Source organism: Calidris pugnax, unplaced genomic scaffold (genome assembly GCF_001431845.1).
Source record: "Calidris pugnax isolate Ruff unplaced genomic scaffold, ASM143184v1 scaffold147, whole genome shotgun sequence".
NCBI lineage: Eukaryota > Metazoa > Chordata > Aves > Charadriiformes > Scolopacidae > Calidris > Calidris pugnax.
In genome coordinates this window covers 5,133,933-5,147,308 of record NW_015092359.1, presented here as the reverse complement: position 1 = coordinate 5,147,308, position 13,376 = coordinate 5,133,933, and the positions used below count along the sequence as shown (strand labels likewise).

General features: G+C 47.9%; 1 protein-coding gene across 1 annotated transcript in view; it reads right to left on the bottom strand.

The window, feature by feature from the left end:
- Positions 1–13,376, bottom strand: part of CFAP61 (cilia and flagella associated protein 61) — a 131,393-nt gene that overhangs the window by 38,903 nt on the left and 79,114 nt on the right. The window contains exon 21 of the mRNA XM_014962466.1: positions 4,026–4,318. Within this exon, the coding sequence (XP_014817952.1) occupies positions 4,026–4,318 (293 nt within the window). The remainder of the gene's footprint in view (positions 1–4,025; positions 4,319–13,376) is intronic.

The following is a 13,376-nucleotide window of genomic DNA, read 5'->3' as shown; positions in this document are numbered from 1 at the left end:
TCTGCACTGGGGAGGCCACAACTGGAATCCTGTGTCCAGTTCTGGGCTCCCCAGTTCAAGAGGGACAGGGAACTGCTGGAGAGAGTCCAGCGTAGGGCAACAGAGATGATGGAGGGATCGGAGCATCTCCCTGATGAGGAAAGGCTGAGAGAGCTGGGGCTCTTGAGCCTGGAGAAGAGAAGGCTGAGGGGAGACCTTATTCATGCTTCCAAGGATCTAAAGGGTGGGTTGAGGGAGGATGGAGCTGGACTCTTTTCAGTGGTTCCCAGTGACAGGATGAGGAGCAATGGGCACAAGCTGGACCATGGGAAGTTCCACTCCAATCTGAGGAAGAACTTCTTTGGGGTGAGGGTGGCAGAGCCCTGGCACAGGCTGCCCAGGGAGGGTGTGGAGTCCCCTTCTCTGGAGATCTTCAAGCCCCAGTGGATGCTCCTGAGTGATGTGCTCTGGGCAACCCTGCTTTGGCAGGGGAGTTGGACTAGATGATCTCTAGACGTCCCTTCCAACTCTGACAATTTCGTGATTCCATGATTTTCATGAAAAGGAACGTATTTAGATTTATTATACTTGATAGCGATGCAGATTTTGGGAAGCATATCCAAACTTTGTCAGGACTGAAACACATCTCTAGCTATTCCAGATCTGGATACCATTTGCTTTAGGAGGCAGGTTAATCTGTAACTTCTTAGCACTTGGAACTCCTGTGCCTGCAGCACCTGGGGCTGACCACTCTCAGAGACAGGGCAGAGCTCTGGATCCATGGAGATCACCCAGCTGAGCAGAGAGGAGGCTGTGTCTGTAAGCACTCGGTACCTCTGGCAGTCCATTATTGAATCTGGTAACGAGCATGGCAGATACCTTTGGAGGGCTGAGAAAGATGCGACTTCCATTCTTTGAAAACACTGCCTGTGCTGGCTTACTCCTCCTTACAGAGCTATCTTGGGACCAGCATCCACTGAAGCCATGAGCTCGTCTTCCCCACAGGAAGATTTCAAGGGCGTTCATTGAAAGAAAATCACCCTAAATCCTTAAATTCTTCTCCTAAGTCTCAAAGAAAAAAGCTAGCGGTAATTCCCTTCTTTTGTCTTCTCGTGGCACCTGCATCGTCCCTCTCCTTGGACAGGAGGAAGCAGATCAGCCCTCACTCATCTCCCCAAAACAGGGGCTGAGGCAGCACCGTGGCGACAAGCGCTACGAAGCAGGCGGTGCTGGAAGCGTCAGGCATCGGCCCGGAGCAGATGTGCACGTCATGCAAAATGTGGGGGGATGCTTTGAAACCCAGCCCAGGGCGAGAGCGAGGACCACAGGGTCCCCCCACAGCCCCCTTTTTGTCTGCAGGCTCCACACCATCAGCAGAGGGGAGCTTTGGAATCCATTTCCAATCATGCACATCTGACATCTCTCTTGTTACGTATTTCACTTGGTCTTCTGCATTGCCTGAAAGGGACCTTAAAGAGGCGAAAAGCCCATCTGAAATCTGGAACAAAAAAAATGTGCTCACTTCAGAAAAAAAGTGCCTGTTGGGATGAAGCTACAAGAGGCACTGGGGAAGGTCAAACTGGCGGTGTCTCAGATCAGATACATGAGAAATGAGGAGCAGAAAGCGAGGCTTGGACCTGGGGGGACAAAGGCACAGACCAGTCCCTGCCCCAGGACCCTCAGAGCGCTGCAGATGGCAGAAGTGGCAGAAGCTACAATGACTGAGAGAGGATAAACTGAGAGCTGGCAGAGCAAAGGTCCCAAAAATAAAGCAAAGCAAGAGTGCAGGCTGGACGTTGAGGGTTAAAAGTATTAAGAGTGACAGGGTTGAGAGATGTTTTAAACAGATCATTGTCTGCAAAGGGTACAGATGAAGACTGACCGTCTCATCGGTACAATATCGTTTGTGAAGCTCCAGAGCCTTTATAAAGAGCTTTCTCCTTCATCGCTGCCCTCAGCTTTTAAAAGGATTAGATGGCAAGTTGAATGTTGCTGCCCTCCATCAAGAAATATTACCGTACAGGCTGAAGGGAGGGTGAAAAGTTACCTTGTGTTATCTTGCTGCCTGCACCTTGAGCAGACTGACACATAACTGCATCAGGGCAAACTGACATCACTCATCTGTCCTTCCCTTAGTGCCAGCCTCAGGGAGGACACGGTTGTGACCTGGGTAAAGGCATTACCCAATTACACCACCAAAGAGCTTTCCCGTGGACTAAGGGGATACTCACAACCAACTGGATGAGCTGGAAGAAAAGGGATGGGAAGCAAAGGGAGCTAGAAATTTTAGTACCGCTGGTGTGACAGAGGAGCCAGAGCCTCCGGGCTTGTTTGTATACAACACAAGCCATGAACTGTGCTCAGTTAGGGCAATTCTAACCATCTAGTACACCCAAAATTAGGGAAACTCTGCCCGAAGAGGGTAAGGGGACCACACAGCCCCACGTCCTGCCGACTGACAGGCAGGATGGTGTCACCAGAGGGGAGGGGAGGGGACGGCTGCAACCTCCAGGCTGGGAGCCATCTGTCAGCCCGGGAGGGGAGGGAGGGAGGGAGGCTGCTGCTTTAGGAAAAGAAGAGATTTTCTCCCGTTGTTTTTATCCTGCAAGGACTCAACAAATTAAGCCCCTAAGAACTGCCAATCAACAGTTGATATTGGCTCAAATCCCAAAAGGCCCGGAGCTGCTGCTGCAGCGCCGATTCCTGCACAGCCTGCTCCCTTGTGAACCCAGCTGCCTTCCTGGCGAAGGATGCTCTCCGGAGCCCGCTCCTCCTCTCAGCCTGTCCTCCCAGGCAGCTAGCAGCAGAGACAGGAGCCCTGCAAGACAGCTGAATTGGTTTTTTTGGAGAATATAAAGCCCCCGACGTCACAAATAATTGCGCGTCTCTCATCTTCAAGGCTGGGTAAGAGAGACCTCGAGAGGGAAGAACCACAGCTGGAAGGAGGATGGGCAGAGGGCACAAAAAGAGCAAGAGAAACAAACCGTGAGGAAATGGGGTTTTGAAGGAATGGCACCGCCAGGCAAGGAGGTGGGGAAAAGAGGGGGGGGCTGATGGGGAGGTGGTGAACGGATACCAAGATGGAAGAACAAGAACCACACTGACATCTCTGAAAGGATAAAAACACTACTGACAGGAGGACCAAAGTCAGGAGACTGCTAGCCAATAAAAGTGCTATACAAGGTCTTCACCTCCATCGGGAAGGGCTTAACTATCCATACGTGAAAAAGAAAAGGGTTGGGAAAACACAGTAATTTAGAGCTTTCCAGTGCAGGGAGGCAGCAGGGACCAGTGACTCCTGGGGAGCTCTCAGGGGAGCCACACAGCTCTTCCCTTCTGGAATTCCAATAGATTTGCTGCACAGAGAAGGGTGCCCGGAATGGGGGGACTGAGGGGGCCACACGGCTTCCTACAGGTGCACGTGTTGAAGTGACTCTACTAGAAGTGCTCACTCACATGGATAAGCCTAATAAAGAAAACCAGAACTATTGCCCCCATTAGAAAAGGCTAAACCCTGTCCCAAATCTCACAGTGGGGCCACACCTGTGAGTGTGCATATAATTTACTTAGATATTGAGACTGTAGATGAACAAAAATGCAGTTGTTAACGTAGAGGGAGAAAAATCTATTTTAAAATATATTTTAATTACGTTACCTAGTGGGCCTCTCTACCCCAACATTATTGGCTTCTCCTACGACTAAATCAAACCTTAACCAAATGCACATAACTATAGACAGGATGCATTTAAATAATAAAAGGATTTCTGGAATTATTTAGAAAATTAATCAAGAGTATTTGTCACTCAGCAGTGAACAACTATTTGTGAGTCAGGTGACTTAAATACATTTTAATCCAAATCATTCAGAGCATTAACAATGGTTTTACTTGGATTTTAAAAAAAAAAAATCCCGTAGACTAACAAGTGAATGTTCAATCTTCTAGAGACAATGAGAAAATAGATAAACCCATGAGGGACTATCTGAATGTGATGGTCTTTGTCTTAAAAAAACAGACTGAAGGAAACACAATGAAAGCATATACTTACTGAACACTGCAATTTGAACGGTTTTCTATTAGTAGTGAAAGCAGCACATGTGATAAGGTCTGGGTCGTCGCCTTCGTTCCACTGTGCCAGGATACTGTCATAATAAACAGAGACGCCAGCCTTTGACAGTGCCTCCCCAACAGCACTTTCGATCTCGTTGTTGTTAAGGCAAGTAACGTTGGAGCTGAGAGGAGGCTGCACCAGATGGATGCGAGGACCATCAATTCCAAGAGATAAGAGGGTTTCTACCGTGGTGTAAACGTCCATTGTATTCCCATAGACAATGACGTTCCCTAAGGGGGAAAAAAAAAAAAAGGGGAAAAATTTCTAAGATGTACAATGAAAACCTTATTAGTATAACTCAGATGATAATAACACAAAATTGCTCCCTTTGACCCTCTTATTTCTCTGATGCTATGAAGCAAACAATGTTACCTAGCAACAGTAGCTAAGATAATTTAGTGAAGAATCTGTACAAAACATCCCACAAAGTAGGCAAGTACTTAACATAGAAGTATGACATTCATTCTGATCCCGTAATTCGAAATTATTTTGATTGAAAATCCTCTAGGAAAAAAAACAAAACAAACCAAAACCCCATGTTTTCATTTTATTCTCCTCCCCCTCCTCGATTTCGCTCATTCAAAGGACTTATGGAGGGGAGGGACAGGGGAGCAAATTAAACACATCATGCAGAAGAAACCCACAAACTGCGGAAAGACAAAGTTGCGGCCAACGAGCCATTGTGCAACACGGGAGGTCACCGGTGCCGCTGCTTCCTTCCGCCAAAGCCTAATCTCCAGACAATGGGGACACCCCTGCAGACGTACCCCTCTGCCTGCTGCTTCCTCTCTGCCGGCTTGTGTCCCCAAACTGCCCCGCTGAGGGGCACAGGCGGCCGACGCACCGCCGGGGAGCAGCTGGCAGCTCTGCGCTGCGCTTCGAAGGCAGCTGCCTCCCTCCGGTGCACGTCAGAGAGTGCCCACAACCTAAATGCCTCCAAGGACGTGCTCCCAACCAGCCAGAGCTCCCTCCTTGCCCGCTGCCCAGAAACCAGCAAGCTGGAGACAGGCATTTCTCATCATCGGTTGGGATGAAAACAACAGTTTGGATAGCGCTGCTCCTTTTGCAGAGCATCGTCATTCGAGGCCAAGTGCCAAGTCCTGCCCTTGGGTCACACCAACCCCCTGCAGCGCTCCAGGCTGGGGGCAGAGTGGCTGGAGCTGCCTGGCAGAAAAGGACCTGGGGGTGTTGGTGGCCTGTGGGCTGAACAGGAGCCAGCAGTGTGCCCAGGTGGCCAAGAAGGCCAACAGCATCCTGGCCTGGGTCAGGAACAGCGTGGGGAGTAGGGCCTGAGAGGTGATCGCCCCCCTGTCCTGGGCACTGGTGAGGCCTCACCTTGAGTGCTGTGTCCAGTTTTGGGCCCCCTACCATAAAAAAGACATTGAGGTGCTGGAGCGGGTCCAGAGAAGGGCGACAAAGATGGTGAGGGGTCTGGAGAATAAGTCTGATGAGGAGAGGCTGAGGGAGCTGGGGTTATTCAGCCTGGAGAAGAGGAGGCTGAGGGAAGACCTTATTGCTCTCTACAACTCCCTGAAAGGAGGGTGTAGAGAGATGGGGGTCGGTCTCTTTTCTCAAGTCACAGGCGACAGGACGAGAGGAAATGGCCTCAAGTTGCGCCAGGGGAGGTTCAGGCTGGATATTAGGAAAAATTTTTTCACTGAAAGGGTTCTCAGCCATTGGAATGGGCTGCCCAGGGAGGTGGTTGAGGCCCCATCCCTGGAGGTGTTCAAAAGACGGGTTGATGTAGTGCTGGGAGGTCTGGTTTAGTGATGGTGATGCTCCTTGTTTGTTGTGTGGGTGTCTATTTTTGTCAGTTAGGTTGACGGTTGGACAAGATGATCTTTAAGGTCCCTTCCAACCTAGAAGAAGATTCTGAGTAGAAAGCGCTACTTAAACCAGCTCCATCTTTCCACCCACCGGGTGAAGGGAGCTCCAATTCAAACCCACCTTCCAGGGAATTGCTCTTAACTACAAAGCTGCAGCCCGTATGGTAGGTAGGATCTTGCAAATTCTTGCTCAAGTGGTGCCACTTCAAACTGTTGAGAGCAAATCCACCAGGATGGGAGGGCAGCAGATTCTGTGGGAGCATGATGTGACTCTCCAGCCTAATGGCTACAGCCTTCCTGGCAACAAGGGAGGCAGCGCTGGGATGGATCGGAGCATGTGTGTATTTTATGGTTTAATATAAAACAAATAAACAGCTCCCGGCCTTTGACAGTGCCTCCCCAACAGCGCTTTCAATTTTGTTGTTGTTAAGGCAAATAACATTTGAGCTGAGTGGAGGCTGTATGAGATGTATGCGAGAACCATCAATTCCAAGAGATAAGAGGGTTTCTACCGTGGTGTAAACGTCCATTGTATTCCCACAATGTTCCCTCTGTCCCCCTGCTTGAAATAGGAACCATTGTTTTTGCCATTATCCACTAAGTCTCCAAGTAATCCATGGTAAACAGCACAGAATCACATGGGGTGGGAAGGGACCTCTGGAGATCATCTAGTCCAACCCCCTGCCAAAGCAGGTCCACCCAGAGCAGGTTGCACAGGAACGTGCCCAGGTGGGGTTTGAATGTCTCCAGAGAAGGAGACTCCACCACCTCCGTGGGCAGCCTCTTCCAGGGCTCTGCCACCCTCACAGGAAAGAAGTTCCTCCTCAAGTTTTGGTGGAGCTTCTTATATTCAAGTTAGTGCACATCTCTTGTAGGACAGACCGGGAACTCCTCTCCTGGTGGACTCTTCACTACGAGGGCCACAGCCAAGCTCCTGCCTGAGCAAAGGCAGATTGAGTGCAGGTTTGTGGAATCCTCTATGCCTGCAGCAGAAGCATTCCCAACCACCAGCTCTGCATCTGGGCTGTGCTCGACCACATCAGCAACTAGCTCAAGCTGCATGGCCAAGGTTGATGGAGGAACACCCACCCTTTGGACTTCGACAGACCTTCAGTAGGACACCGCTCCTACACCTGATGGCTGTTTCAAGTATGCCAAGAATCCGCACGGTCAGCACAAGGATGCATCAAATGCCTGTTCCCATTACATTTAGTATCCCATACCTGGGCAGTGCTGCTGGTCAGCAGCTGCATTTATTACTTTATGGGAAATCCCTGGCAGAAACAGGAAATAACTGAGCTGAACCTACACGAAGCTGACATGCAAACATCCTTGTGATAGAGGACATCATACACTCCAGCATGGAGCTAGGAGAAAGGAAACTGGAGAAAAGCTAACAACACTCAAGTGTAGCTTTTCCAGACAATGTGTGTAAACCAGAAGAAAGCCAGTACACAAATCCCAGGCCATCTCAGCCTTGTCCAGTCTCAGATTGAAGGTGAGAGATAACACAGAGGATATAGGGCCTCGTCTAAGAATCATAGAATGGTTTGGGTTGGAAGGGACCTTAAAGATCGTCCAGTTCCAACCCCCCTGCCCTGGGCAGGGACACCTCCCACCAGACCAGGTTGCTCCAAGCCCCATCCAGCCTGGCCTTGAACCCCTCCAGGGATGGGGCAGCCACAGCTTCTCTGGGCAACCTCTTCCAGTGTCTCACCACCCTCACAGCAAAGAATTTCTTCCTAATATCTCATCTAAATCTCCCCTCTTCCAGTTTAAAACTGTTACCACTCATCCTATTGCTACACTCCTTGATAAAAAGTCCCTCCCAGCTTTCCTTTAGGCCCCTTTCAGATATGAGGTCTCACTGGAACCTTCTCTTCTCCAGGCTGAACAACCCCAGCTCTCTCAGCCTGTCTTCATAGGAGAGGTGCTCCAGCCCTCTGAGCATCTTCATGGCCCTCCTCTGGACTTGCTCCAGCAGGTCCATGTCCTCCTTATGTTAGGGAGAAGATGGATGTTATGGCAGAAATTTCTTGGCAAGCTCTATCAAAATAACTTCTAGGCTGGCACTGAAGAAGCATAAGGATTGAATGTACTAAAGAAAGCTCAGTGTTGAAACATATGAGGTGTTTCAGGAATGGCCTTTAATTGACATAAACAGCAGCTGGCATTGGCATCCCCACAGACTACAGAGCAGTAACTGCAATCAGAATTTGGACAAACAGCTGACTCTCCTACATAACCGGCTCCATCTTGACTTTTGGCAGGATTTACCTTCCTTCATGGCCCTGCAGTAAGCAGTGATGAGCAGGTAAGGGTGCCTCATGCAACTAACTTGCACGTTTATCTCAGCATTGGCATTTATGTCTCACTACAAGTGATAGCATCCCCTACAACCTAAATTTTATTATTTCATAGGCTAAACTAATTTCACTGGGACCATGTTTTACTGCATGAGACACAGAGCAATACTAAACAGAGCACTCACAAAGCCCTAGCTCCTAAGAATATTAATGAAAAAAATTGTTAACAGATGTTCTATTATTCCCCTTTGACTACAAGGTTATTTTATTTGTCCATATCAGTTTGGCTACTTGGGGCTGCCAAATAAACATATCTCTTCATAACTGTCAGAGAAAAGAATTGCCCCATGATTATACATGCTCAGAAATGATGGAAAGCATATTTTTACTGTTAACATCAATGACCAGAGGGGCAGAACAATTTTACCTGCAAATGTATTCATCTGAAATCATAAGAAAGAGATCTTACTAGCTTCATAAATATAATACAGAATAGATATAATGTGTGATAATGGGAATTCCATCCAGTGAGTACATCGCTAAGCTGACTTTCCAACCAGAAGAACCCTTTCTGTTGCTTGTGCCTGCCAGGATGTCTGTCTGTGGGCAGCACTGTCTTCATGAGAGTGCCAAAAACAGAAGGAAGACATAGGACTGAGAAGTTCAGTTATTGCATTATACATTGGCATTTTTGTATATACACGATCAGATTCAAGCCCTGCATTTCTCAAGGAAAATTAAAATTCTGTTTTATATGGTAATACTGAACACAACTACATTAGGTAAAGGAAAGCAATGCTCCTTTACTGACCTCTTGTAAATCAACAATTTACGGTTTCTGCTTATTACAATATTATTGGCTTTTTAGATTACAGTGCTAGTAGTCTAGGGACTACAGATATTCATTATGGACTGAAATTATGTTCACTGGACAGATAGCAGTTCCTCAGGATGCTTTTATTATTTAACTACACGGAAATGTATCTATCTGTGAGTAAACATAATAATCTTCCACAGAAAAAAGCAGCCATAAATAAAGACCCTTAGAGTAGTTTTATCATTTACTACTAGAATGTCAGCGTTCTGCGGCAGAGCAGGACCATTCATTTTCCACAAGTGGAAGCACAAGATTTCAGTGACCCTAGCATGACCTGAATCTTTTTAGTTTGCAAAAGCTAAAGGAGAAAACCAGTATTAGCTAAAGCATCAGTGGCTCCAGTTGGTGATTCATGCACTGGAATTTTAATGCGATACTATTCCTACAAACACGCTTTTAATAAGGCCGTAAACTATGTTTAGGTAAAAAGAAAAAATAATTGCTCCATTTTGGGCCATTAAAGCAGTTTTGTTCCTTACTTTACTCCCATCCTACTTTTTATTTTCATGGAAAGTGCAGAGCTAATAGGAGATGAATTTCAATTAGTCACAATTATAGCTCTAATAGGTTACATGCATTAGGCGGCTGGGTTTCATCAGAGAAGCCTCAGTGGCAGCCATCAGGGCCGGGGCTCACCCTGCTCCCAGGCCTTCTGCAGGAAGAGGTCCCTCCAGACCCACCAGCACAACCAGCTGGGGCCAAAAGCCTCCAGCCCCAATCTGGGGACCCCTCTGCAGCTCACCGTGCTGCAGCCAGCCAAGGAGCTGGGAGCAGTGGACATGGCTCACTGCTTCTCCATGGGCTTCCTGAGCAACGCCTGCTGCTGAGAGCCAGCCAGCTTCTCCTGTCGCCTCTCCTTGCCCCAGGTGAGGAGGAGCCCAGGGAGGAAGGCTGCAGCAACCATCCTGCTGCTCATCCTTGGTGGGGCGGTGTCCTGGTTTGAGTGACACAGGACTAATTTCTCTTCTAATGCTTGGGAAACTGCACTTTTAGAAGACTCTAGTGTCTTTAAAAGAGTCTAGAATCTTTTAGTTTCTTCTCTGAGGAGAAGGACCTAGGAGTCCTGGTTGGACAACAGGATGCCCATGAGCCAGCAATGTGCCCTTGTGGCCAAGAAGGCCAATGGCATCCTGGGGGGCATCAGGAAGAGTGGGACCAGCAGGTGGAGGGAGGTCATCCTGCCCCTCTGCTCTGCCCTGGGGAGGCCCCAGCTGGAGCACTGGGTCCAGTTCTGGGCTCCCCAGTTCCAGAAGGACAGGGAACTGCTGGAGAGGGGACAGCAGAAGGCTACAAAGATGATGAGGGGCCTGGAGCATCTCCCTTGCGAGGAGAGGCTGAGGGACTTGAGGCTTTTTAGTCTGGAGAAGAGAAGGCTGAGGGGGGATCTGATCAATGCTTATAAATACTTCAAGGGAGGGTGTCAGGAGGATGGGGCTGCTCTTTTTTCAGTGGCGCCCAGGGGCAGGACAAGAGGCAATGGGCACCAACTTGAATAGAAGAAGTTCTAAAAAACAAGGAAACCCAAGGGTTGAAATAAAAACAGATTTAATAGAATATGACTAGATAGTTAACATTAATAACACTGAAGAGCAAATATTGTTCCCAATACCATTATAAAATATCCAATGATTATACTCAGCCCATTCTATCAGTAGGAAGCTGTGCACTCCCAGCAGTGGAGAGCAAATATGGGATACTGAGAGCGCTGTGGCTTCGGGAGGAAGGGAAGGGCTCAGAAGTCTGGCACTGGGGCAAGGAGTTTTCTGGATCACAGCCTTCAAGGGAGAGACAGAGAACTTCACAGCAAACTTTCCAATTTATATTGAATGTGACATTCATGGTATGAAATAACCCTGTTGGCCAGCTTGGGTAAAGTTCCCAGGTGTCGCTCCCCCTCACTCCTGCACCTGGCTAACTTAAAAACACTGAGACCTTGAATCCCACATAGCTTAGTTTGCTTTAAAGTCAATATTTTCCTAAATTCACAGAATTACATGGGGTTGGAAGGGACCTCTGGAGATCATCTAGTCCAACCCCCTGCCAGAGCAGGTCCACCCAGAGCAGGTTGCACAGGAACGTGTCCAGGTGGGGTTGGAATGTCTCCAGAGAAGGAGACTCCACCACCTCCCTGGGCAGCCTCTGCCAGGGCTCACAGGAAAGAAGTTCCTCCTCATGTTTATGAGGATAAACATGGTATGAGCTACTGGGTTGATCCTGCTCTACTTAGAACCCGCAAAAAAGCATCCACTGATTTCACTCAGGTTGAAGTGGCAGACCAATGCTCACAGCGGGAAGAAAAGCAATTAAAACCCCTACCTTAACTCTTAATTAAAAGTTGCTCTCAAAATCAGTGCCACCAAATGAAGATTTCATCCAATTAGGCTAATAAGACTCACATTGTGAAGCTCAGTGTTTAACACTTTCCTTTAAAAAAACCTCCAGAACTACAGGTGGTCTTGAAGGTGCATTCACCCTCTCTTGTGTGGGGCTCCAGGCGCTCGCCGTGCTGGGTGCCAGTGGGAGGTGCTCCTTGCCCAAGCCTTTGGGCTGGCTACCTAGGACCCCGGGGGGGCTCATCCAGCAGCTGAGCCAGGAGAAGGAGACTTGGCACAGCAGGCTCCAGACTACTTTCAATAAACACAGCAAATGGCTGAACGAGAGGGGCACAAATAGAAGAAAGTTGTGTGGAGAAAAGACCGAGAATAAGCTGAGAAGCATTATTATTATTGTCTCTGAAGTGGGAGGATGAAATGTCTATTTCTGTGCAGCTACGATAACCAGCATGTATAGTTTTACTAGCCACTTCCATTTCTTTAAACAGAAGCAAATCCTATTTTTTAACATTTTGAATTCTAACACGTTTAAAGCGGGTTTGCAGGAATTTGACAAGCAATACAGTTTTGACGAGGTGAAATATGAGGTGTAAGACTGCTCTTTACTGAAGGCAAACTGGAGAATTTCAGAGATGAAAAGTAAATGCAAACGTAAAAAATTTTGGCCATCCCAGTAGAACAGTAGCATGGCCTGCAGAGAGCTGACAGACATCCAAATCAATTGCTGAACTCTGCAGGAGCCTTGCCTCTGCACCTCCATGAGCCCACTGCCTATTAGGCCGTCTCCAAAATAGGCACGGGGCTGAAAAGCAGACTCATTTTCAGCAAAAGCAGGGATCTTGGATGTAGCTATGGATCAAGTCTGAAAAAACGCCAGTCATAAGAAATATAGCCAGAAATCAAAGCAGGGTGAGAAAGAACAGAAACAGAAACAGGTGGAGAAGGACTTCTCCAGCTGGGCTCTCTTTATAGCTTACATCTGCAGTGGCAGAGAGCATGAAGTGGGAAGAGCAGTGAAAGAGAACTGGAGCCAGAGGCAGGGTGGGGAGAAAGAAGGGGGTGTCACATCTCCCACAGACCACGTCTCTAAAAAGTCTCTCCAGACCAGCTTCATTGGGAGTTCAACTCTGCAGGAGCCTTGCCTCTGCACCTCCATGAGCCCACTGCCTATTAGGCCGTCTCCAAAATAGGCACGGGGCTGAAAAGCAGACTCATTTTCAGCAAAAGCAGGGATCTTGGATGTAGCTATGGATCAAGTCTGAAAAAACGCCAGTCATAAGAAATATAGCCAGAAATCAAAGCAGGGTGAGAAAGAACAGAAACAGAAACAGGTGGAGAAGGACTTCTCCAGCTGGGCTCTCTTTATAGCTTACATCTGCAGTGGCAGAGAGCATGAAGTGGGAAGAGCAGTGAAAGAGAACTGGAGCCAGAGGCAGGGTGGGGAGAAAGAAGGGGGTGTCACATCTCCCACAGACCACGTCTCTAAAAAGTCTCTCCAGACCAGCTTCATTGGGAGTTCTGGATTTCACAGAATCACAGAATCACAGAATTGTAGTGGTGATCATCGAGAGATCATAGAGTCCAACCACAAAAAAACAAAACAAAACAAAACAAAACAAAACAAAACAAAACAAACCCAGCACCCACCACCTAAACACACAACAACAACCACCAAACCAAAAACCATCACCCACCCACACAGCACCCCACCACAAACCAGTAATCTTGGGCACTAGAGCATGCCCTGAAGAGCCATGTCTACACGTTTCTTAAATACCTCCAGGGATGGTGACTCCACCACCTCCCTGGGCAGTCCATTTAGCTTATCACTGAAGACAGGATAGTGCCTAATCACGATTTCCGTCTGTACTCCACAACAGAAGTCAGCAGCAATAATGAATTTATGATTAATATCATGTTAATTTAGTATTAACAATAATAAAGGT